This window comes from Chiloscyllium plagiosum, unplaced genomic scaffold (assembly GCF_037043375.1).
Source record: "Chiloscyllium plagiosum isolate Xiang-an unplaced genomic scaffold, Cpla_swu_hap1 HiC_scaffold_17, whole genome shotgun sequence".
Classification (NCBI taxonomy): Eukaryota; Metazoa; Chordata; class Chondrichthyes; order Orectolobiformes; family Hemiscylliidae; genus Chiloscyllium; species Chiloscyllium plagiosum.
In genome coordinates, this window is record NW_028270155.1 from 56478208 (window position 1) to 56503902 (window position 25695).

Below are 25695 nucleotides of genomic sequence, written 5' to 3' on the forward strand. Positions count from 1 at the left end.
CCATCATCTCTCACAAGCTGCCACCATCTCTGATTTTCACTCTCCTTGTATTAAATGGATATGTAAAAATTCTTCTCTAGTGAATTATTGGGTGGACTGAAGAGTTGTTATTGGATCCTTATCAAAAAACATTATGTTGTCTATCCAGGACTCCATTCCTTGTTCTGGCAACTGTTCAAGGCTGAATCAGGTCATTTAGTATGGCGCTTACCTAAGGTGTACTCAGAATACATATCCATCATCACCAACATGACCATTTGCATCTCTGTCACTGTTATGAAACCATCTGATGTTATTGGTGGAACCTGGCTTGATAAATCATATCTTGATTTGTTTTAGTTTTAATGAAATTACTTCTTGCTGAAACATAAGTATGCAATGCTGTAGATATTATTTCAACAATAAAATGGAAGTTTATTCAAAAAGATAAAATAATCCAAATGATTTACTTATAATACAAATTCAAAGATTTTAAGCACATAGAAAAATCCCATTAAACTTAAAATACTCCTTCAAGAAAAGAAACAAAACAGTTTTTGTTTAGTACCCAAAATACACCACTGGTATAGTAGCCAAAGCACACTACTTATAATACCCATACCAGTGTCTCTGTATCTAACACCTTGGTAAGTTTAGGTCATTTGTGATTTTAGCTTTCAGATTAGAACTGCAAATATCTTTTTTCTGGAATTATCCTACACCTGAGCTTCATTGTACTCAGCTTTAAGTAACCACTTTGGAGTTTTGGCCCAATACTTCTGGTCTGGGACTTACGCTAATACTTCCTTCTCAGGAACACTATTCTAATTAGTCATCTTATTTCAAAAGCTTCATAGGATTGTCCGACTCAAAAGTCAAAAGTTAAACGTAAAGTCGCGCTCAGCTGGATATCTCCCTTTGCCAGTACCTATGGCCATACTCATCAGAAGATGTCTGATCATGGAAGCTAAGCAGGCTCAGGGCAGTTTAATACTTGGATGGCAGACTGCCTGAGAATACCAGATGCAGTAGGCTTTTTCTTTCTGATATTTTCCTGACAAGATGATTCCTGCTAAGAAAGTTGAAGAGAAAAAGAAGGGTTGTTCTGTTATCAGAGCTGAAAATGTGTTGCTGGAAAAGCGCAGCAGGTCAGGCAGCATCCAAGGAACAGGAGAATTGACGTTTCGGGCATAAGCCCTTCTTCCCAGTACGCTGATTGATAATGGTGTCATCAAGGCTGTTTGCATTAAAGGCATAATGCTTTTCTTTAGAAAACACAATGAAAATGAGGACTCTCCAAACAAATTTCCTACATTGGTAACCTATGTTCCTGTTACATCATACAATGAATGCAATGATTGAAGTTGATGAAAATTAAACTATAAATGTTTTGTTAAACAAACTGTTAGAAGTGAGAAAATGAACATTTCCTTAAAGTTTAAAAAAAGTTCCTTAATTGTTGAATAAAATTTGAGGCCCCATAATTTATCGGTTGAACAGCAAAAGAACCTAAAATTAATGGAAGTCCATTACTGGTGCTCAAAACCCATTAATTTTAAAGCCAGGCTTAAAAAAGTTTTAAAGGACACACTTAAATGCTTACAAGTTAATAATTAACTTCAGCCACACAAAAGAACAGACCAGTTATTAATTCAAAAATCAGAAACCCAAGCTCCCACAATGTACATCACAACCTATCTCACCACTTCCTCAATGCTCACTGGCCTTCATTGCCACCTATCTGTCAGGTGGATTTTCAAATTCTGGTTCTTGTTTTCAATCCTCTCTGCCTTGGTCTCAGTTTCTGGGGACTCGTACAATTCTTTGAGATCTGTGTTCCTCAGTTCTTGTGGATTTCAGATTTTATTGGCTGCACCATTATCTTCATTTTCTCAGTGGCAGTTGCAGTGGGAGGACAGACAGTGAGGACAAGAGGCCCGACGGGAAGGCAGGAGTAAAGTTTAAAAACTTACCTCATGTATAAGCAGAGCGCACACTGAGCAGGAGTGAACACGAGACTGCTGGGTAAGTGAGGCTTTATAGTTGGGTGGTTGCTTTCTCTGAAACACGACTCCAGTAGTGTCTGCCACCCATCCTCTTCCTCCTCTAACCAAAGAAAAAAATTCTGTACGCTGCATTGATGAGGTGGCAAGTCTTTTTTTTCCCTCTCTTTTAGTTTTCAGTAGGCTTATTGGGAATTTAGAATAGTGGGAATGGAGGTTAGAGCAGTTGAATGTTCCTCCTGCAGAATGTGTCCCTGCTGCCTGCATCTTCGGAAAGTGCACCCAACTCCAGCTCCTTGAAAACCACGTTAGGGAACTGGAGCTGGATGAACATCGGATCATTCGGGAGGCAGGGTCTGTTATTGAGAGGAGTTACAGGGAGGTAATCACACCTCAGGTAAAAAAAGAAGGTAAATGGGTTACCGTCGGGGGCGGAAAGGAGACTGGCAGGCAGTGCAGGGATCCCCTCAGCAAGTATACCATTTTGGATACTTTTGGGGGGGGAGGGGAGTACTTACCAGGGGTAAGCAATAGGGCACAGGTCTCTGGCACAGAGTCCTGTCCCCCCCCCCCCCCCAGGGGTGGGTACTCAGCCCCTACTACACTCACTGTATACCCATGACTGCATCGCCAAATACCAGACTAATGCCATTTACAAGTTTGCTGATGACACCACTATAGTCGGTCAAATATCAGATGGCGATGAAACAGACTACAGACAGGAGGTGGAAGACCTAGAAAATGGTACACTGAGAACAATCTAGCTGTCAATGCCGGCAAAACCAAGGAACTCATTATTGACTTTCGGTGGGATGTCACTCATGCCCCCCTACACATTAACAGCACAGAGGTGGAACGAGTGGACAGTGTCAAGCTCCTGGGAGTGGTCATCCACAACAAGCTTTCTTGGACTCCTCATGTGAACACACTGGTTGCAAAGGCCCAACAATATCTCTTCTTCCTCAGACAGCTGAAGAAGTTTGGCAAGATGGCAAATACCCTTGCCAACTTTTATAGGTGCACCATTGAGAGCATTCTGTCTGGATGTATCACTACCTGGTACGACAACTGTACCATTCAAGGTCAGAGGCGGTTACAGAGTGTGGTGAACTCAGCCCGGACAATCACAAAGGCCAACCTCCCATCTATAGAATCCATTTACCAGGCCTGCTGTCAAGGAAAGGCCACCAGCATTCTCAAAGATCCATCCCACCCTGGCAATGTTTTTCTACAACCTCTACCATCGGGGAGAAGGTACAGAAGCCTGAACACATGCTCCAGCTGGTTTCAAAACAGTTTCTACCCTACTGTTGTTAGAATACTGAATGGACTCACAAACTCTTAACATTCGCCTGTGTTTTTGTTTTTGCCACTGTTTACCTATTATTTACGATCTATGCTACTTAACTCTGTGATCTGCCTGTATTGCTCACAAGACAAAGCTTTTCACTGTGCCTTAGTACATGTGACAATAAATTCAATTCAATTCAATTCAGTTCAGTTCAGTATGTAATAGGTTACAGACGGACATAGATAAGCTGCAGAGTTGGGCTGAGAGGTGGCAAATGGAGTTTAATGCAGAAAAGTGTGAGGTGATTCACTTTGGAAGGAGGAACAGGAATGCAGAGTACTGGGCAAATGGTAAGATTCTACGTAGTGTAGATGAGCAGAGAGATCTTGGTGTCCATGTACATAGATCCTTCAAAGTTGCCACCCAGGTTGATAGGCATAGGTGTGTTAGCTTTTATTACTAGAGGGAACGAGTTTCAGAACCATGAGGCCATGCTGCAGCTGTACAAAACTCTGTTGTGGTCGCATTTTGAGAATTGTCTGCAGTACTGGTCACCGCATTATAGGAACGATGTGAAGCTTTGGAGAAGGTTCAGAGGTGATTTACTTGGATGTTGCCTGGTACGGAAGGAAGGTCTTACGAGAAAAGATTGAGGGACTTGAGGCTGTTATTAGAGAGAAGAAGGTTGAGGGGTGACTTAATTGAGACATATAAGATAATCAGAGGGTCACCCTAAACCTATGCCCTCTAGTTCTGGACTCCCCCACCCCAGGGAAAAGACTTTGTCTATTTATCCTATCCATGCCCCTCATAATTTTGTAAACCTCTAAGATTACCCTCAGCCTCTGACGCTCCAGGGAAAACAGCCCCAGCCTATTCAGCCTCTCCTTATAGCTCAAATCCTCCAATCCTGACAACATCCTTGTAAATCTTTTCTGAACCCTTTCAAGTTTCACAACATCTTTCCGACAGGAAGGAGACCAGAACTGCATGCAATATTCCAACAGTGGCCTAACCAATGTTCTGTACAGTCGCAACATGACCTCCCAACTCCTGTACTCAATACTCTGACCAATAAAGGATAGCATACCAAACGCCTTCCTCACTATCCTATCTACCTGCGACTCCACTTTCAAGGAGCTATGAACCTGCACTCGAAGGTCTCTTTGTTCAGCAACATTCCCTAGGACCTTACCATTAAGTGTATAAGTCCTGCTAAGAGTTGCTTTCCCAAAATGCAGCACCTCACATTTATCTGAATTAAACTCCATCTGCCACTTCTCAGCCCATTGACCCATCTGGTCAGATCCTGTTCTATTCTTCTATACGGATCTTCCTGTGGCTTCTTTTCTACTTAGGAATTTCTGCGGCACAGGAAAATGATCGAAAAGGTACTTTTTTTAAGAGTCTTATTTTTCAGGTAGTCTGTTTACATGCTGGGCTTGTCAGTTCTCCTCTCAACTGTTCAATGTTCCCTGGTCTTATACCCCAGAGCATCGGATTGTGTCATTGGCTTTTAAGATTGTCAATATATTCAATTCAAACTTGATTGGAATTTGTTTTTGTCTCCAGACGAGCTAATCGAGTTACATTGTTTTACATTGTTGCCTTATTGAGAACACTTGGTGCTGTGTCCAGTCATTCTGCTGCTTTTAACTCTCTTAAAATACACCCACATCTTCATAACACAAGTTGGGGAACAGCATCATTAGGTTGGGATAATCTGTTGGGTTTTCAGATAGGTTAAACTATTCTATATTCTGTTGTCTTTTGTTTGAGTTTCATTTAGTAATCTAGCAAATAAATTCTGTTATGTTTAAAACTAAGTGTTTGGGCCCATCTACATCACTCATGGAATATCCACCTTACACCTGCTTAGGGTTCGGGCTACTTTCTTGAAATGTTTTGAGGGGGTTTGGCCTGGTCCATAATACAGGGAACTGTAGACCAGTGAGCCTGACATTAATGATCGGTAAATTCTTGGAGGGGGTCTGAGGGACAGGATTTACATGTATTTGGAAAGGCAAGAACTGGTAAGGGATTGTCAACTTAGCTTTGTGCATGGGAAATTGTGTCTCACTAACTTGTTTTTTGAAGTGACAAACAAGATTGATGAACGCAGAGCAGTGGATGTTGTCCATACGGACTTCAGTCAGGTGTTCAACAAGGTTCTGCATGGTAGGCTGGTTAGCAAAGTTAAAAATGTGTTGCTGGAAAAAGCGCAGCAGGTCAGGCAGCATCCAAGGAGCAGGAGAATCGACGTTTCGGGCATGAGCCCTTCTTTGGCTCATTTTCAGCTCTGATCTCCAGCATCTGCAGTCCTCACTTTCTCCTGGTTAGCAAAGTTTAACAACATGCAATCCATGGAGAGCTAGCCATTTGGATACAAAATTGGCTGGAAAGTGGGAGCTAGAGGGTGGTGGTAGAGTTTTGGTTTTCAGACTGGAGGCCTGTGCCCTAAGGATCGGTGCTGGGTCCACTGCTTTTTGTCATTTATATAAATAATTTGGATGTGAATAAGTTACCAGATGATATGAAAATTATTGGTAAAGTGGTTAATAAAGAAGGCTACCTTAGAGTACAAATGGGCCTAAGAGTGCAGGTGCAGTTTAGTTTAGATAAATACGAGGCGTTGACTTTTGGTAAGGCAAATAAAGGCAGGAATTATACACGATGCTAGGGCCCTGGGGAACTTTGTCGAACAAAGAGACCTTGTGGTGCAGTTTTATAGTTCCTTGTAAGTGGAGTCATTGGTAGACAGGGTAGTGAAGAAGGTGTTTGGTATGCTTGCCTTTATTACTCAGAACATTAAGTGTAGGGATTGGGGTGTCATGTTGTGGCTGGACAGGACATTGGTTAGGCCTCTTTTTGAATACTGTATTCAATCCTGGTCTCCCTGCTCTCAGAAAGAAGTTGTGAAACTTGAAAGGGTTCAGAAAAGATTGACAAGATGTTGCCAGGGTTGGAGGGCTTGAGTTATAGGGAGAGGCTGAATAGGCTGGGGCTATTTTCACTGGAGCATTGGAGCCTGAGGATGAACTAGGCTGATCTTACAGAGGGGCATGAATACAGTGAATCCAAAACTAGCAGACATAGGACGAAGGCAAGACGGGAAAGATTTTAAAGTGCTCTAAGTGGCAATATTTTCAGACAAAGGGTAGTATTTGGATGGAATGAGCTGCCAGAGGAAGTGGTGGAGGCTGGTAAATTACAATTTAAAAGGCAACTGGATAGATATATGAATAGGAAAGGTTTAGAGGGATATGGGCCAAATGCTGGCAAATGGGACTATATTAATTTAAGATATCTGCTCGGCATGGATGAGTTGAACCAAAGGATCTGATTACATGTTACACAATACTATGACTCCATGTGTTCAGCTACCTAAGCCCTGAACTCTTGAAATAACCTCAATACAACCTCTCTCCCCTCCTTTAAGGCCTAACACTTTGGAAAAAAAAGTTTGGTCATCTGCCAAATATTTTCTTCTTTGGTTCATTGAAACATGTTCGAATGATAAGGCTTGTTGAAGCACCTTGGGATGTTTAACTTCATCGTCAGGAAGACTTCAGGTTGTGAAAGACTCAATCTAAATTTCCTTCTTTTCAGATTGAAGGCTTTATTGACTCACCTCAGATTTTTTTGGCCAATATGAGTATTCAACCCAGTAGCGAAAGATATCAGTTGGACTAAGACTGCACTGACATCACTTATCGTGCATAAGTATTTACTTGATATTACAGCAACATAATTTAATATAGGTTTTTAAAAAGTTTCCTATACAATTTTCTTCCCACCTCCCTTCAATGAGTTCTGAGTTTTAACGTGTGAGTTAAAGATGTCCATTATTCTTCTCTATCTTGCTTATTCTTCACCTCATGATAATAGATTGTTCAAACTAGGCCATTCCCATTCCACAATTGGAATACAGATTATGTATATTAATCTAATATAAGGCACATTCAAAATTACCAACTTGCTATATATGTATGATTCAAGCAGCAGTTTGCTGTCGAAACATAATTGACTTCAAAGAAATTGAAACCAACGAGGTCATGTTTTGGAGAAGACTGGACTGAGGGATATTTCAGGACCTCTCAAATCCTACATGATGCAACTGGTCGTACACTGGGTTACTCGGATGAACAGCTCTGAATTTAAGTACATGGAACGGTAGAGCTTTCATTTGTTTTTAAGGCTATTCAATTGAAATGGAGGAAAATAATTCAAAACTGCTTTTTAATCACGTGAAATTAGAAAAAATACAACCGAAATTTAGGATTAAAATGTTCGCCTATAAAAACAAAATATTTAGCTGCTAGAAGCCTGTAACTACTAACGCAAATCCTATCCCCAGTTTGACTTATGAGATTAGAAATTGCTGGGAAAGGAGAAATTCAGAGGGCTCAAAAAATAGCTAAAAACAAGACTAATTCTACATAACTACAAACACCTTTTTTAAACATAAAAGGTTGAAATGCAAGCATTACCCAATCTAACACTTGCACCATCCAAATTTATCCCTACTTCCTTCCGAACGCTCCCACATACGTACACCTGTATTGTACTATGGATATTGTAGTTCCCTCATTCACCCACTTTCAACACTGAACTTTTGATAGAACTACAGATACCGTGGTGCATTGCGCGGCCACTCGCCTCGAGCATGCGTCCTACCTCAGCTGTCTAAGGGGTGCCTCCTACTTCCCCCACCACCCCACACGCAGGGGCTGGGAGGGGCCTGGTGCCGTTGGTCGCCATACTGCGATCGGCCGGAGTTTCGGGCGCTGTGGGGGTAAGTGTATGTTTCCCCCTTCTTCTCATTAACTCGTTTAAGCGTTGTGTTGGTCTGGCTCTGAAATGGCGGCGAAGCGGGGGAGGGTCCGGAATGAGAGTCGTGCAGGCGGGTTTATTGGGCGCGGTGCGCACATGACAATGCGGTGTGAGGCGGCCGACGTGCCTGCTCGAGCGGGTGGGGGTTCGGGCCTGGCCTGTTCTGGTCTGGTCAAGGGGCTGGTGCTGGAGCTGGAAATGGAAGAAAAAGGCAGCGATATTTTTAGGCTTAATAATGGCGGCATGGACCTGGGTCGGGAATCTACACGCAGTGATCTATTCCCAGAATCAAGTTGAGAGAAAGACAAGCGGGCGACCAGTAACAGGCTGCTGCTGGCGGTAATGACGCTGCGCTTTTCGCTGTTAGATTTGAATTTTTTTTTGAAAGAACCGGACGAACGTGAGCCATCAACCTCGCGCCTCCCTTGTGGGTCCATCAGAGCGAGAAAGTGATTTAGAAGTTTCCCCGTTTAAGCCTCGATTCACTTCAGTCCTCAATTTACCAATCCTTCACATTGGAATACCGCTCTTTCCTCTGTCGAAGGGATCAATTTAGACTATTTTATCTCCTTACCAGGTTTGGCGGGACTGTCGGATCCTTCAGTCTCATTACCAATCCCTAGTTCTCTTCAGCAACCCCTCCCCGTTAAAGGCTGCTGTTGGTTAGACCAATTAAAAACTAATACTGATTAGTCTGCAGATTTTTTTTATTGCAAGAGCTTTGGTTTTTCTTCTCTCAGGAGAAAGTGAGGACCGCAGATCATAGTGGAAGAGTGTTGCTGGAAAAGCACAGCTGGTCAGGCAGCATCGAGGAGCAGGAGAGTCGACGTTACGGGCATAAGCCCTTCTTTAGGAATGATGGTCCTCGGGTGCTGCCTGAACGGCAGTGTTTTTCCAGCACGACACTCTTTGGCTTCTTCCCCTCTCAGTGCGATCCCATTGCTGCAAGAAGTTATTCATAAGCTCGTCGGCTGGCGAAGAATTTTCACCTTCTCATGTCGGATCAAACGATCGTGTTTATGTTTCGTTTTATTTTAAAATACCATGCATTGAATGTACTTTAATGCTGAGGGTTTTGTGCGCGTTTTGTTATTCCGGTTATCGACACTTCACCTGAAGTCTACAATAAACTTCGAGAAATGAAGCATGTTTGAATATCTGTAGTTGCACCCCTTGATCTTCGGAAGTTTTATGCCGCTCAATCTGTCACTTTTTAGTTGAAAAATAATTTAACTAAATTAGTTCATTGAAGCAACTTTTATTTGGCTGCCACTTTTTTCCTCAGTACTCAAAACTAAGACAAAATCAAATGAGGGCATTATCAGTGAACTTAACCAATTGGCTTTACATTTTGTTTCAGGTTGTTTCAAATTAGAATATTATCTCCCATCAACTACTTCTGTATAGGCATGTACATGTAGAAACAAAGATTTTTGTCTTCATGTGAAATTTTTTTCTGATATTTATCATAAGTTTTCTTTTAGCAGTTTTATCACTGTCCCCATTTTGCTCTAGTATCTACTACACTAAAATTTGTAACTGGGAGGTTAATACTTTGGGGGCATGGGTTAATTTTGAATGGCATGTGCATAAGGCTGAGATATCAAAGATGAGAAAATGCATACAAGGTCAGAAGTTAGAGTTGGAGTAGTTAGTCAGCTTCAGCAAATTTGAAACAGTTTGGAGCTCATGTACATAAATGCTTGCACTGACCCTCTGTGAGGAAACTTGTCCTGTTTCAAATTCTGTGTAATAAGTGAAAAACCTTTTTGGATGGATTCTGCAATTAGAGATAATAGTATTTCCCTATTCGCCATCGTGGCTGGCATTTGTTGCCCATCTCTAATTGACCTGCAGTAACAGGAACGCTTGGAGTTGGAATTCCCATGAAGCTGCTGGACTGCTGTATAGCTTGCAGCAGTGAGTGTGTGACAGTCCCCAGCTCAGGGATTCGGTCATTCTGGTCCAAGATGGCAACAGAGGATGCTCCAGCCAGAGTTCCTCCGTTCCATCTTTCCTTATCTTTTCCTCCTCTTTTCAAGCTTCTAACTTTTGAGACTTACTCCAAGGGGAATGGAGGTGGTGACTCCCAGACCGGAGGCTGGCGCGGGAGACTTGTGTGGGGAGACAAGTCCTATCTGGAGGCCCCACTGCGGGGAAGCAAGGTCTCGAGTTTTGATGCCTGGCGTGGTCTGGAGACTTTGCCTGGTACAGTCTGGAGGTTAGGTGCTGGTGTGGACCTTGTGAAATGGACTGCATTTCATGTCTTTTTTTTCGTATGCTGGACTTTTATTATTCTTTCAAGTTTGTACCAAACACTAGAGTCCATACCTAGGTATCTTGTACCTGTGATAGCAATACCTTTCACTGCATTCATTTGAGTGCATGTGACAAAGGTAATTGTAATTCTAATTCAAAGCATGGGTGAGAGAGGAAAGATATGAGAGAGTCCTAAGGGGCACCTTTTTCACGCAGAAGGTGGCATGTGTATGGAATGAGCTGCCAGAGGAAGTGGAGGCTAGTACAATTGCAACATTTAAAAGGCATCTGGGTGGGTATATGAAAAGGAAGGGTTTGGAGGGATATGGGCTGCTTCCTGGCAGGTGAGAATAGATTGGGTTGGGCATATCTGGTCAGCATGGGCGAGTTGGGGACTGACTGGTCTGTTTCTGTGCTGTATATTTCTATGACTTAATAACAGGTTATTTAATTTGACCTAATTCAGACTGGAGTAGTAACTGAAAAGTACAAAGATGTGCTGGATGAGTTGTATTGAATATTCAGTTCAGCGAGGAAGAAAGTGGTGTTGGATCTAGATCTGAAGAATTAAGTACAATATGTATCAATGGGAAAGCATTCGCGAAGCAGTAATCATAACATTAGGTGTAGAATAGAAAATTGCAGTGCAGTTTAGGCCCTTCGGCCCTCGATGTTGCACCGACTGTGAAGCCAATCTGAAGCCCATCAAACCTACACATTTTTATTCATGTGTATCCAGTGACCATTTAAATGCTCTTAAAGTTGGTCAGTCTACTACTGAGTAAAGAAACTATCTTTGACTTCTGTCTTTCACCCCCCAATTTAAAGCTATGCCCTATCATGCTAGCCATCATCATCCTTGGAAAAAGGCTGTCATTGTCCACCCTATCTAACCCTCTGATTATCTTACATGTCTCAATTAAGTCACCTCTAAGCCTTCTCATCTCCAATAAAAACAGCCTCAAGTCCCTCAGCCTTTCCTCGTAAGGCCTTCCTTCCATACCAGGCAACATCCTAGTAAATCTCCTCTGAATCCTTTCCAAAGCTTCCACATCCTTCCCATAATACGGTGACCAAAAGTGTATGCAATACTCCCAAGTGCAGAGTTTTGTACAGCTGCAGCATGACCTCATGGTTCTGAAACTTGATCCCTCTACTAATAAAAGCTAACCCACCATATGCCGCCTTAAAACCCTATCAACCTTGGTGGCAACTTTCAGTGATCTATGTTCATGGACACCGAGGTCGCTCTACTCCTCTACACTACCAAGAATCTTCGCATTAACCCAGTACTCTGCATTGCTTTTGCTCCTTCCAAAGTGAATCACCTCAAGGTTTTCTGCATTAAACTCTATTTGCCAACTCTCAGCCCATCTCTGTCCCTCTGTAACCCACAACATCCTTCTGTACTATCCACAACTCTACTGACCTTAGTATAATTGCAAATTTACTAACCCATCCTTCTCCGCCCTCATCCAGGTCGTTTATAAAAATGACAAACAGCAGTGGACCCAAAGCAGATCCTTGTGGTACACCATTTGTAACTGAACTCCAGGATGAGCATTTCCTGATGAAGGGCTTTTGCCCGAAATGTCGATTTTCCTGCTCCTCGGATGCTGCCTGACCTGTGCATTTCCAGTACCACTCTGATCTAAACCCCAATTTCCCATCATATAGTCACCCCCTGTCTTCGAGCTGGCCAGTTTCTGATCGAAACTCTGAAAACAACCTCAATCCCATGCCTCCATATTTTGTGCAATAACCTACCATGGGGAACCTTATCAAATGCCTTACTGAAATCTGTAATTTATAGGAAAGGATAAAGTTCCATCAAACTTAAAAAAAAAACTTAGCATTGAAAAAGGAACTGGCCCAGGTGAATTGAAATCAAAATTTGATGGGAAAATCATTAATTGAACAATAGCAATCCTTCAAAGGGGCTCCAGTTCAGACACAACGACATCTCTGTGAGGAAGAAAGGAAAGACACAAGTCCCTGGTTTTTGCAGATAGAGGTATAAATGAAATAGAAGAAGGGACTTGTGTCATGCCTAAGCTGCTTAATGCAATAGACAACCAAGCTGAATATTGAATTAAAGGGGTGATCAATAAACAGGGAACAAATATAGAGGGAGTGGAATGGAATTGACTGAAACGCTCCCCTAAAGAACAGGGATAGTGGCTGAATGGCTGCCTCCTGTGCTGTGGTTCTTCTAGCCATATTGTAGATTCAGTATTGGGTCTTTTGCTGTACTGATATACAATGGTGACTTGATACAAAAATCTAAACATGCCACTCCAAATTAAAAAAATTAAACCAAATCACTGATAGTGGAAATCTGAAATAAATAGAAATTGCTGAAGAAACTGAGGTCTGGCATCTGTGAAATGATAGCAGAGTAAACATTTCAAGTCCAGTGCCTTGACGTTTCTGTTTTGTGTTAAATTGAACATGGGGTGGCTTTTTTTTTAAGATTCCCTACAGTGTGGAAACAGGCTGTTTGGCCCAACCAGTGCACATCGACCCTCAGAGTAACCACCCAGAACCATTTCCCTCTAACTAATGCACCTAACACTCTGGGCAGTTAAGCATGGCCAATTCACCTGTGCACTCTTTGTGACTGTGGGAGGAAATCTGAGCATCTGGAGGAAACGCATGCAGACACTGGGAGAACGTGCAAACTCCACGCAGTCTCCTGAGACAGGAATTGAACTTGGGTCTCTGGTGCTGTAGGACAGCAGTGCTGCCAGGCAGAACATTTGGATACCAATAAAAAGGAATCGGATAAAATTTGGACTGAAGTTTGGTGCTTCCTGAGCATTCACATTGTTAAATCACAATCAGGTCCTCCTTTTTGGTTGTTTATAATTACTGTGTAATATGTACTTGACACATGCAATCTTTGGCTAGTATACACTATCTTGTATTTGCCTGTTCTGTCACTGATTTAGCTTATCAAAACTTTTATGCTTCTCCCTTTATTTAGATGTTCGGCCCTCTTGCTGACTTCCTTGACATGTCACATGTGCCTTTGTAGGTAAAACATTTCACTGAACTAGAAAGTTATGGATGAAGTGTCGTACCAGAGACTTAAGCACAGAGTCTTGGCTCGAAACTGTCAGAATAGAGGGAGTTCAATCGTTTTCTTGCAAGTATCAGAATTTGGAATATTGCCCACAAGATCTGGTAAATTGAATCCAGCATTCAGAAAATATAACTGATAAATAATGGTCAATAATTAATGTAAACGTTTGTCGGGATAAATCAGAAAAGTGAATATCTCTGGCCTGGTTGCTCCCTATATTGGTCATCTTCTACAACTGTGCTTTGTCAATTCTGGCATCTCACTTTTCATAATTCCATTGGTGTCTGCACCTCCATTCCCAGATCCTGGGCTCTGGATTTCTATCCATTAATCTTTTCTCTTGTCTACTCCCCTTTTCAAATGCCATATAACTGAGATTTCAATCACTTGTTCCATTATTTGGCTTCACGTCAGATTCTGTGAGATAATGTAGTTTGCAGACTGGGGCCTTAAGTATTTGTGGTCCATAAAATAATGAAATGCAAGGCTGTAATGGAGTAAGGCAAGGCCACCATGTGCAGTGCAGAGTCAGCTGGCTGTCACCTTGGAGGGAAGCATGAAGGGATAGAGGCTGCAGTCTGAAGCAAATGTGCACCTGGCTAATCTTGAAGTAAAAAGCAATTGGTGTAAGGTCATGCAGATTAGAGAATTAAACATGGCGCACATGGTCATAGAGGAAGAAGCTGCTTTGATTATTTAGCACTAATATCTGTCCTGGCGAAAGAAGGAGCTGTTTCTTTGACATTAGATTCCACCTTTTAAAAAGATAGACAATATGCAAAAAGATGTAGAGTATTGGTGATGAAGCATGACAGAAGTAGTGGGAAAGATCTTGACACTCAAGGTTAGGAAGCAAAATCTATATGAGCTGAGATTAGGAAAAACGACAGCCAGGAAATGCTGTTGGGATTAATTTATAGGCTTCCTCAACATCGTTGAACCAGAAGTATTTGGAATTTTCAGTAAAGGCATATACGTTGGACAAATCAACTTGGCAAAGATGATCTTGATGAATTTGCAAAATTCCTTTGTGACTGTTTCCTAGTGAAATAATTGATGTTGCCAAAAAGAAAGTTCTGAAATGCCTCTCCATCCAATTTAGATCACGCTATGCATCTGAATAGCTATACTGTATTACAATCAGTGGTCTAAATGTTGAGTCCTCCAAGCTCCTCCCTATGCTAAGCAGCATGACATTTCTGAAGCTTGTGATGTTGCATTTCACGTCATAGAAGGAGCTAGTGGACAAATTGAATGTGTTGAGTGAAACATAGCTGGCATTGAAAGAAGCATTATTGAGAATACTTCATTTAAATTGTTGGGTGAGGTTTTGCAGAGATATAACAACAATGAAGGTTGCATCCAAACTAGTCCACTGGAGAACATGCTTTGCAGTCATGTGCAGGACACATCAGGTACAGGATTCTCAGGCTATAGTTTGTAATTGCAGAAAAATATAGCAAACATATTTTCACTTATTGATTCATATTTCTTTGGACTAATGTGCCAGCTTCATGATTCCTTAGCTCTTGGGCAATAAAATCCATGCAGGGGATCTGAAGATGAATGTGCTTTTAATATTTATTCAGACACTTTTTTTATGCACTGTACAAGCATTTCAACTTGATTTTGAAGAGACTGAGCAAGTACTTTGCAGATCTGATAAAATCTATGGAGAGAGAAATGGCATGTTTTGTTCCAAGTAAATAGCTGTTCATGAGAACTGTTTAATCATAATCTCTTTGTCCTGTCATCTTGATTTGCTTTTTAAAATCTATCCCGTTGTTAATGAGAATCTTCATGAGTACCATATAATGGAATACTGTTCTGCATGTTTCCCTGAGTCTATTACTTTTGAGATCACTTCATCATAGAACAGGACAGCATAGGAACAGGCTCTTTACTGTGGCACACTGTGTGTGCCAACCATGATACTATTTTAAACTAATTCCATCTGCCTCCATCTGGTCGATATCCCTATGTTCTCTGGGTTTTCATGTATCTATCTAAATGCCTCATATCAGATCTGTGGCAATGCATTCCAGACACCCATTACCGTGTGTGTTTGTATACTTATATAATGTATATATATTTTTTTAAATTACTGTATATACTCATGTGTAGGTTGAATTTTGGAGAAGGTTTTTTTTTAAAGCTGAAATTAGGGGTTGACTAATATGTGAGGTTTGTTTTTGAGGGGATGAAATTCATGCTTGGTATGAGTCAAAAAATGGACAAACAAGAGCCAGATGTCTATATAAAATAAACAACAAAAGGAACAATAATTATGACCATTATTGAATGTTTATCTACAAAATAACTCTCCATTCTGCCTGCTACGGTAGAATGGTATGGTAGAACTAGGGTCGATGTACACGAGATATATGGGACATATAAGATTTTTGGCTGAGAGTAAGGGTTGGCTTATACATATCATTGACCTATACATGAGTATATATGGTACTAACACATCTTCAAACTTTCTCCTTTGCCCTCTAGTATTTACCATTTTCACTCTGGGAAAGAGACCCTGACTATCCCCCATCATAATTTTATATGCTTACATCAGGTTGCCCCTCAGCCTGTGCTCCAGCCGAAACAATCCAAGTTTGTCCAGCCTCTCCTTACAGCTAATATGCTCCATTCGAGGCAACATTCTCATATACCTCTTTTGCACCCTCTCCAAAGCCTCCATTTTATTCCTATAGTGTGGTGCCTGTACTACACGCAGTACTCCAAATGTAGCTTGACTACTTCTATACCTCAGTGAAGCATAATGTATTCCTTATTTACCACTTGTTTCTGCTTTCAGTGAGCTATGGATTTGGCTGACAAGAATTCTGTATATCAGTGCTCGTAAGGGTCCAGGCATTTGTGGCATAATTGCCTTTTGCATTTGACCTCCCAAAATGCATAACTTCCGATTTGACTCCATCTGCCATTTCTCCGTCAAACTTTCCAGCCAATGTTTATTCTGCTGCACCCTTTGACAATCGTGCTCACTATCCATAACCACCAGTTTCATGTAAACTTAATAAGGCCGCCTACATTTTTATCCAAATCATTTACATATAAATCACAAACAATAGATTACAGAACACCATTGCTCATAGACCTTCAGTCAGAAAAGCTCTTTCTTTAACAACTACTATTTTGTCTTCTATGGTCAAGCCAATTTTGTATCCAACTTGCCAACTCACCGTGAATTCCATGTGATTTGGTCTGCTGGACAGGCCTGCCATGAGGCACCTTATCAAAGTCCAAATTTGAGATACAATACCTCCCCTGCATAAAACCGTTCTGACTATCCCATATCAGTCTATTCTTGTACAAATGCAAGTAAATCCTGTCCTTAGAAATCTTCTCCTTTTCCATATTCTTTTCCTTACTACAAATATAAAACTCACTAGCCTATAATTTCCTGCATTATCCCTATTTCCCTTAAAGGAACAACAGTGGCTATTCTTCTCATCTGGGACCTTGCCTTTGGCTAAAGAGGATAAAAAAAAGTCTCGCAAGACCTAGCAATTCCCTCCTTGTCCTCAGTATCTTGGAGTCAGGCCCTAGGGGCTTATCTCCCTTTTTAATGTTTTTCAGGACAACCAATACCACCACCACAGTATTAACATGCCCTAGAGTATTATCAAACCCCTGTCTAAGCTTGCCATCATTTATGTGGTAAAAACAACGACTGCAGATGCTGGAAACCAGGATCTGCATTAGTGGTGCTGGAAGAGCAGTTCAGGCAGCATCCAAGGAGCAGCGAAATCGACGTTTTGGGCAAAAGCCCTTCATCAGGAATAAAGGCAGTGAGTCTGAAGCGTGAAGAGATAAGCTAGAGGAGGGTGGGGTTGTGGAGAAAGTAGCATGGAGTACAATAGGTGAATGGGGGAGGGGATGAAGGTGATAGGTCAGGGAGGAGAGGGTGGAGTGGATAGGTGGAAAAGGAGATAGGCAGGTAGGACAAGTCATGGGGACAGTGTGGAGCTGGAAGTTTAGAACTAGGATGAGGTGGGGGAAGGGGAAATGAGGAAACTGTTGAAGTCCACATTGATGCCCTGGGGTTGAAGTGTTCCGAGGCGGAAGATGAGGCATTCTTCCTCCAGGCGTCTGGTGGTGAGGGAGCGGCGGTGAAGGAGCCCAGGACCTCCATGTCCTCGGCAGAGTGGGAGAATGTCACTGACTTCATTTGGCTACCCACACATTTCCTATTTTCTTGTCTTTGAGTGGAACTACCCTTCCCCAAGTTACCCTCTTGCTCCTAATATACAAATAAATTGCTTTGGGGTTCTCCTTAATCCTACTTGCCAAGAGTACTTCATGGCCCCTTGTAGCCATCATTTGCTTAAGTACTTTTCTGTTTCTTTTGTACTTCTCAAAGGGTTTGTTTGATTTGTTTTTTAAACCTTTACATTTGCTTCCCTTTTTAACTAATGTCTTTTGTCATTCAAGGTTCCCAAATTTTGCCATCCTTATCTTTCATCCACACAGGAACACGTTGGTCCTGAACTTTGGTCAATAAAAACTGAAAGAACTGCGGATGCTGTAAATCTAGTTCTGACGAAGAGTCAAAATGTTAACTCTGATATCTCTCTACAGGTGCTCTCAGACCTCTTGATCTTTTTGAGTAATTTCTGTTATTGTTTCTGAACTTTAATTAGCTGATTTTTAAGAGACTCCACAGATCAGAAGTGGATTTACCTTCAAACAGCTGCTCAAAATCCAATCCTTCCACTTCCTGATCAGCATTGTTATAGTTAGATCTCCCATACCTCCATAGCACTTTCACCTGAAGACCATTCCTATCCTTTTCCATTGCCATCACTTCCAAAATGCTCCCCCACTGAAACTTCAAACACCAAGCCAAGCTTATTCTCCAATATAAGCTCTAATATGCCCCTTCCCTCTTTGGATTAATCTCTATAACGTTTTAAGAATCACTTAACATTCTGCCCAATGACACTATGGGAGTCCCATGACTATTGGGGAAATGAAAATCACCCACTATCATAACCCTGTTGTTTTTGTTTACCATCTTTGCATTATCTGCTTACATGGCTGTTGCTCTAATTCCCATTGACGGCCGGGAGGCCTATGGTATCAGCCTATCGTCATGATTAGATCTATCTTATTCCTAAATTCTACCTCTGTTGCCTCACTGGATTAGCCCTCCAAAATGTCTAATTTAGTACAGCTATGACATCTTCCTTACCGCTCTGCTAATGCTCTCTCTTAACCTCTTCAGTCATGCAGAAGATACAGAAGCTTGAACACGCTCACCAACAGGTTCTAGAAGAGCTTCTTCCCAGCCATAATTAGACTGATGAATGGGCACTCAAACTTCAAATTATGTTGATCTTGCTTTGTGCACCTCCTGTGTGGTGTAACCTGTATGCTTTGCTCTGTCTAAGCATCCTTTGATCTCTATGTCCTTGTTCGCTATGGTTTGCCTTATTACTCCATAAGACAAAGCTTTTCACTGAGGTATATGTGACTACAAAAAATCAATGAAATCAAATTTTCTGTAATGCAACTCCTCTACCCCTTTTACATCCCCTTGTAACATGCCTGAAAGGTCTAAACCCTGGAAAGTTTAGATGGCAGTCCTGCCTGTCTCAACCAGCTCTCTGTAATGGCTAGCACATCATAGTCCCACATATGACTTCAAGCTCTAAGCACATAAGTTGTACTCCTTGCATTAAAGTAAATATACTTCAGACCACGAGTTGTGTCATGTTCATTAACCTGGCCTTGCCTGTTATTTGATTTAGCCCCATTCTTCAAACACTCCACATACTGATCTGCTGCTCTGGCTGCCATCCCCCAGCCACACTAGCTTAAGCCTTGTAATTGGTGCTCTTCCAGTTTAGGTGCAACCTGTCTTTCTTGTACAGGTCCCATCAGTTTTGGGAGACACTTAAAATCCACATACCTGGAACCCTTACAGTAGAAGGCATGGTTAAACAGCTCGTGTATTATCTTCCTATTTCTGGCCTGATTTGGAGGTGCTGCTGTTGGACTTGGATGAAGAGTCTGGTGGTAGAAAAGCACAGCAGGTCAGGCGGCATTCGATGGGCTGGCCTGTTAGCCGCCGATGATTTCTTCATTTCCAACAAAAATACCCCCCCACCCCACCCCCGATTGGGGTGGACAAGGTTTAAAAAAAATTAAATCCCTCAACACCAGGTTATAGTCCAACAGTTTTATTTGGGCTAGTGCTTCCAAATAAACCTGTTGGACTACAACCTGGTGTGGTGTAATTTTTTTTTACTTTATTTCTGGCCTCACTAATGTGTGGCACAGGGAGTTATCCTACAGTAGTACATCTCAGCCTCATGGATGCTCCACAGTGAGTCCATCTGAAACTCTAGGCATTCCAGTCACCATGGACAGTGAGAGTTGAGTTCTCTTGCCACTTTTAATATTTTCAACTACAAGCGATAATCTAGCAACCAATTACACAACCATTTGCACTTCTCACATTTCTCCTCTCACTGTATATTCCTAATAAGCTAAGATGACAAAAGTAAGCGTTCTTTTTCTCTCTCTTTTTCTTTTTTCTCTTTCTTTTTCTCTTTTTTTTCCTCTCTCTCTCTCTCTCTCTCTCTCTCTCTCTCTCTCTCTCTCTCTCTCTCTCTCTCTCTCTCTCTCTCTCTCTCTCTCTCTCTCCTGACACTACTTTGTCTCTAGTTCTGAGCATCAGATTTTGAGTCTGTCATTTGTCGGGGTCTCTTTGGTTTCAGCCTCATTCCCACCGCCACCAGTCTGACTGCTGCTGCCGCTCACTCACCCTGTTCCTCAGGTATTTATCTGATTGCTCCTGCCACAGCTCAGCCCCAGGTTTGCTTTGCTGTGTTGCGCTGCTGCCACTCTGAATCACCCCATTCCTCAGGTATTCATTCTTTACTGTTTTATCCATTGTTGCCTTTTAATTGTCCGATTGTCTATTTTTATTTGTGATTCCAATTCGCGGGTCCACTCGCCTGAAATGTTCCAGTGCAATTTCTTATGCAATTTTAACTTTGTGGGATTTTCTATTCCTCTTTGGGCTTGCCACTCTGATCGATACATATTTTTGTTTGTAGGTCGGCTGTTGATGGCACTGAATTTTAGATTTTTTAATGGGTTGGCCAGTTGAGCAACGTGGAGAGCACAGTTTGTCCAAAACTATCATAGCTAGAGGTTCAGTGTGTAAAAACCCTGATCTGTTCCCACTTCATTTCGGTTCTTGGATTAAAAAAAGGAAGTGTAGTAATAAAAAAAAGTGATTAATTTTAAGTTAATAGAGTACTGATTCTTCGCTCTAATCTGGTTTCAGTGCCTGTGGCTAAGTTATCAGAATGAATGACAAACCTATCTGGGAGCAGATTGGAAGTGGCTTTGTTAATCATTACTATCAAGTTTTTGATGCAGACCGGGGCCAACTAGGATCATTATATGTAAGTATGACTATTGTCTTATCGCCTTATTTTCTATAACTTCTTTAATATGACAATTTTTAAGAGAAATTTTCTTAATATTTGTGCATTGATGTTGGGAAAATGTATTAAAATCAAACAGACCCTACAGGGCATAAAGAGGCCATTTGGCCCATTGAATTCCCAACCCCCTGCCCTATCCCGTAACCCTATGTTAACCATAGCTTATTCGCTGGCCGTAACAACATCTCTGGACACTATAGGCAATTTAGTGCGGCCAATCCACCTAACCTTCTCATCTTTTGGACTGTGGGAGGAAACTGCAGCACTTGGTAGAAACCCACATAAACATGTGGAGGACATGTAGGCTCCATAGACACTTGAGGCTGGAATTGAACCCAGGTCTCTGGTGCTGTGAGGGAGCAGTGCTTACCGCTGAGTTACCTTGCCACTATGTTGCTTTGACGTTATGAATTAATACTAATATTTGGTTTAATTGATGGAATTTATTTTTACATGAACCCTCTTTCTAAAGAAGATATTTTCTCTGTTACTTTGACAACTCTTAATCTTTTATTTCCATAAGATGTAACAATACGTTGGATTTTTAAAAAAATATATAGTCTACTCTTGATTCTCAGCAGTTTTGTACAAAATATTTTGGATTATACAACAAACAAAATAATTTGTGGTGATTTAATGCTAAAATTGTCAAATAATTTAAATTGAGCAACTTAAACTAATGAGTAATTGTACATTGGGGAAATAAGGTTATTTTGCTTATGCAGTAATAGAAAATATCACTGCTGTACTTGGACCCAATATATATTATGTATTATATACTTTATTCCATCTTGGAATGTTCTGTGTTGACTGTTAAGTGACAAGTGAAATATCCACTTCCTACAGTCAGTGCCTCTTTCCAAAAAGAAATGGTGTAACCACCCATTACCTCTATGCTTAATATGACCTTGACTGCAAACATGATCATCCTTTAATTCTAATCTTTTCCAGTGCACTTGTAATTCAAAATTGAATCATGTTGTAGATTCATTAAATGAGGAATGAAACCATGAAATAATGTATATTGAAATGCTTAATGTGGTGAGTGAATTTATTCTCGCAGAGCCATAAACTATTATGAATCTGCCATTTATATAAACACACAACTGTTGCATCACCAAAATACCATATATGTTTTCAAGTATCATCATGTGGCTAGAAATTGATTGATGCCCGATCTCTATGCTTAAACTAGAGCAATCTTCGAAGTCTTTGAGATAGACAGCACAGTAGCTCAGTTATAATTGCTGTCTCCAGAGGGTCAGGGACCTGCGATTGATTTCAGCCTCAGGTGACTGTCTGTGAAGTTTGCCCATTCTCATTCTGTGTGGGTTTTCTCCAGGTGGTCTGGTTTCCTCCAACAGTACAAAGATGTGCAAGTTAGATGGATTGGCCATGCTGAATTGTCTGTCGTGTCCAGGGATGTGAGTTAGCCGTGGTATATATGGGGACAGGGTGGGAGACTCGGTCTGAGTCTGTGTGGGATGCTCTTTGAAGGGTTGGTGTGGGCATGGGCTGAATGGCCTCTTTCCACACTAGGGATTCTGTCATTATTTGATTCTATTTCAGGAATACAGAAAGCAAGTGTTTCAGACATCTTCAAATTTTGAGGTTTTTTAACATCGAACATATAGAAAATAGAACAGTACAGCACAATTCAAGCCCTTCGGTAGTCGATGGTGTGCCAGTGTTTTATCCTACTCTAAGATCAGACTAACCTACATACCCTTCATTGTACTATCTTCCATCTGCCTATCCAAGAGTTGAAGTGTACCTAATGTATCTGACATGACTACCACTGTGAGCAATGCATTCCATGCACTCACCACTGAGTAAAGAATCTACTTCTGACATCTCCCTAAACCTTCCTCCAGTCACCTTGAAATTATGATCCCCTGTGATAGACCTTTTCACCATGGGAAGAAGTCTCTGATTATCCACTCTGTGCCTCTCGACATCTTGTACACCTCTAACAAGTCACCTGTCTTCCTCCTTTGCTCCAATGAGAAAAGCCCTAGCTCCCTCATCCTTTCTTCATAAGACATGTCCTTGAGGTTTTTTTTTGTTCCCAAAGCGACTGTTAGTTTGAGCACTGTTTGAGGGAGGGCGAATTTATGAATTAATTTGTTGTCATGTGTGTATTTTCATTTCAGATTGATGCATCATGTCTAAGTTGGGAAGGACAGCAGTTCCAAGGTAAAACTGCTATTGTGGACAAACTACTTGTAAGTATATTTGGGGGGGGGGGGGGGGTGGGGGGGGAAGAGAGGGAGGAATCTGTTCATTAGTGTAATGTTTGGATCGTTGTAACTTTGAATTAAAACGCATTGAAATGTTCAAATGTTGTGCGTCCGGCTATTCCATGCCAAACCACGCTTTTCCTGTATATACTTGTGTGGCTTCTGGGATATTGAATTTGTTGATTAGATGCACTGCAACCTGGATTAGACTGAGTGTTTTTTTTCTTGTTGAATTTTAAGACAAATTCAGTAGAGCAGAGTGTTTATTTCATTCTTAGTATCCCAGGATTTACGTCAAATGAATCCCCCATATGTGGAAATCAGACCAGATCAAGATTACCAGTGATTACTGCTCTTTGGATACTGCTTGACCTGCTGTGCTTTTTCAGCACCAGTGTAATCCAGACTCAGGTTTCCAGCATCTGCAGTCCTTGTTTTTACCTAGTGATTACTCTGTTATAACAGCCTACTGATTCCCACTGTTAATATTCATGTGTGATCATTGATCTCTTAGCCAATGGAAAGTGTGCGGTATGTACGAACCCCTTCCTTTGACAGAATTAGTGAGAAAAAAAATCCAAAAAAAAATTCATAATTTATGATTGCAAGGCAACAACATGGAGTTATCCTGTGTTGGTTCAACTTGTCTATACTCATTTTAATCACGATTATATTTTGTCACAATGAGAAAAACAAACAGCTGGTATCTGAGTGAACAGGGCAGGCAACTTACCAACTAGATTGGAGGATTGTGAAATTAACGGTGCAAGGACTGAGAAGTACATGTAAATTAGAATGCTTGAATTCAATATGTCAGATTGGATGCAGAAGAGAAAAAGAAAACTGATTAGCAGTAAAAAGAAAGATAAAGAAAAATAAGTTTGACTACTTTAAAATAGAAAGTGATGCAATAGTACGCTTAATTTTCAGTGGTAGGGAAGTTATTTATCAGTTCTTATGTTTTAGCGATGCAAGAAGTTTATTTGTGGACTGAAATGACCAAGTTCAACTTTGGCGTTTAAGTTGAATGTACCATACTGACATAGTAACTTCAAACTATTCAGTGCTGAGCCAAACATCAAAATGCAACCAAAATAACTAAAGCAGCAACTTTTTGGATTTATTTAACCTTGCACTTGCCCTCATCTGAATTTCATATTGCAATTATACAATTGGCAATATCACATTTTTGTTATAATTTGCTGCCAATATTATGGAAAGACAGAAAATAGGAGCAGGACTCTGCCATTCAGCGTTTTTGAGTCCTCCCAGGAGTTCATTACAATCATGGGAAAGATAAGAGGTGGAGGAGTGTCATTGCTAATCCAGAATAGTATCACAGCTGCAGAAAGGGAGATCGTCGAGGAGGGTTTATCTACAGTGTCTGTATGGGTGGAAGTCAGAAACAGGAAAGAACGTTCACTTTATTGGGAAGCTAACTTAAGGTTGAGGTAAGAATCAGACAGGGCTTTAGAGGGTTACAAGGTAGCCAAGAGCGTACTGAAGAATGGTCTTAGGAGAGCTAAATGGTGACATGAAAAGGCTTTAGCGGGTAGAATTAAGGAAAACCGTAAGGCGTTCCACAGCTACATAAGGAACAAGAGGATGGCCACACGGAGGATAGGGCTGATCAGGGATAGTGAAGGGAACTTGTGCTTGGAGTCGGAGGAAGTAGGGGTTCGTGGAGTTGTGCAGAGTGTGGAGGACTGTTGTAGGTTGCAACAGGACATTGACAGAATGCAGAATTGGGCCGATAAGTGGCAGATGGAATTCAACCTGGAAAAGAGTGAAGTCATTCACTTTGGAAGGTTGAATTCGAATGCAGAATTCAGGGTTAGAGGTAGGATCCTTGCCACTGTAGAGCAACAGAGGGATCTTGGGGTCCATGTCCATAGATCTCTCAAAGTTGCAACTTCGGTTGATAGGATTGTTAAGGTGTATGGTGTGCTGGCTTTCATTAGCAGGGGGATTGAGTTTAAGAACAGTGAGATTATACTGTAGCTCTATAGAGTCCTAGTTAGACCACACTTGGAATATAGTCTTCATGATATGAGGTCAAAAGTCATATGACACCAGAAGAAATGAGCTTTACTCTATGAATTACATGTAAGCTTTTAGCCTGACCCCAGCTTACAGTCAAGATTTAGAGCATGAAATGAATGGTTTTGAGCAAAATCGGTGTCAGATTTGAGTTTTTGACTGCCCGAGGATGGATTTTGGGTGTTACTTAAGATGGTGCTATTCATGTTTTTATTCAGCTTTAAAAACTTCAAGTGTCAAATAGTTCCATTTGAGCCTGTTGTTCTTGCATATCACATCAGCTTATGTTTATTTAACACATTCTAAAGAGAAAATTGAGAGATGGAATGATTTCATTTAAATGAATCTTGAAGTGGGTGTCGGAGCGAGATGTAGTGTAAGAATTGAGAATTGCCAGGCAAGCCCATAAGTTCATTTGATTAGCATCTTAGTTGACCAATCCTGATTACACAGACTAGAAGAAGATCAAAGGTTAAACCTTCTG

The 25695-nt window shown here is 41.2% G+C and overlaps 1 protein-coding gene and 1 long non-coding RNA gene across 10 annotated transcripts in view; one reads left to right on the top strand and one right to left on the bottom strand.

Moving 5' to 3' along the window:
• The window catches only part of LOC148147348 (uncharacterized), a 46248-nt gene extending 38163 nt beyond the window's left edge, over positions 1 to 8085 (bottom strand). Inside the window, exon 1 of the long non-coding RNA XR_015759970.1 lies at positions 7951 to 8085. This is a non-coding gene — a long non-coding RNA (uncharacterized LOC148147348). The remainder of the gene's footprint in view (positions 1 to 7950) is intronic.
• Positions 7935 to 25695, top strand: part of LOC122558466 (nuclear transport factor 2) — a 52371-nt gene continuing 34610 nt past the window's right edge. The window contains exons 1-5 of one of the 9 annotated variants that reach the window (XM_087995950.1): positions 8023 to 8068; positions 13352 to 13551; positions 17903 to 18049; positions 20769 to 20889; positions 23085 to 23156. In XM_087995950.1, the coding sequence (XP_087852076.1) occupies positions 20791 to 20889; positions 23085 to 23156 (171 nt within the window). In that variant the 5' untranslated portion in view covers positions 8023 to 8068; positions 13352 to 13551; positions 17903 to 18049; positions 20769 to 20790. Of the gene's footprint in view, positions 8069 to 8301; positions 8446 to 13045; positions 13210 to 13351; positions 13552 to 17902; positions 18050 to 20768; positions 20890 to 23084; positions 23157 to 25695 lie in introns of those variants that run through there. The other 8 variants (XM_087995949.1, XM_087995944.1, XM_087995943.1 and 5 more) reach the window with 8 other exon arrangements.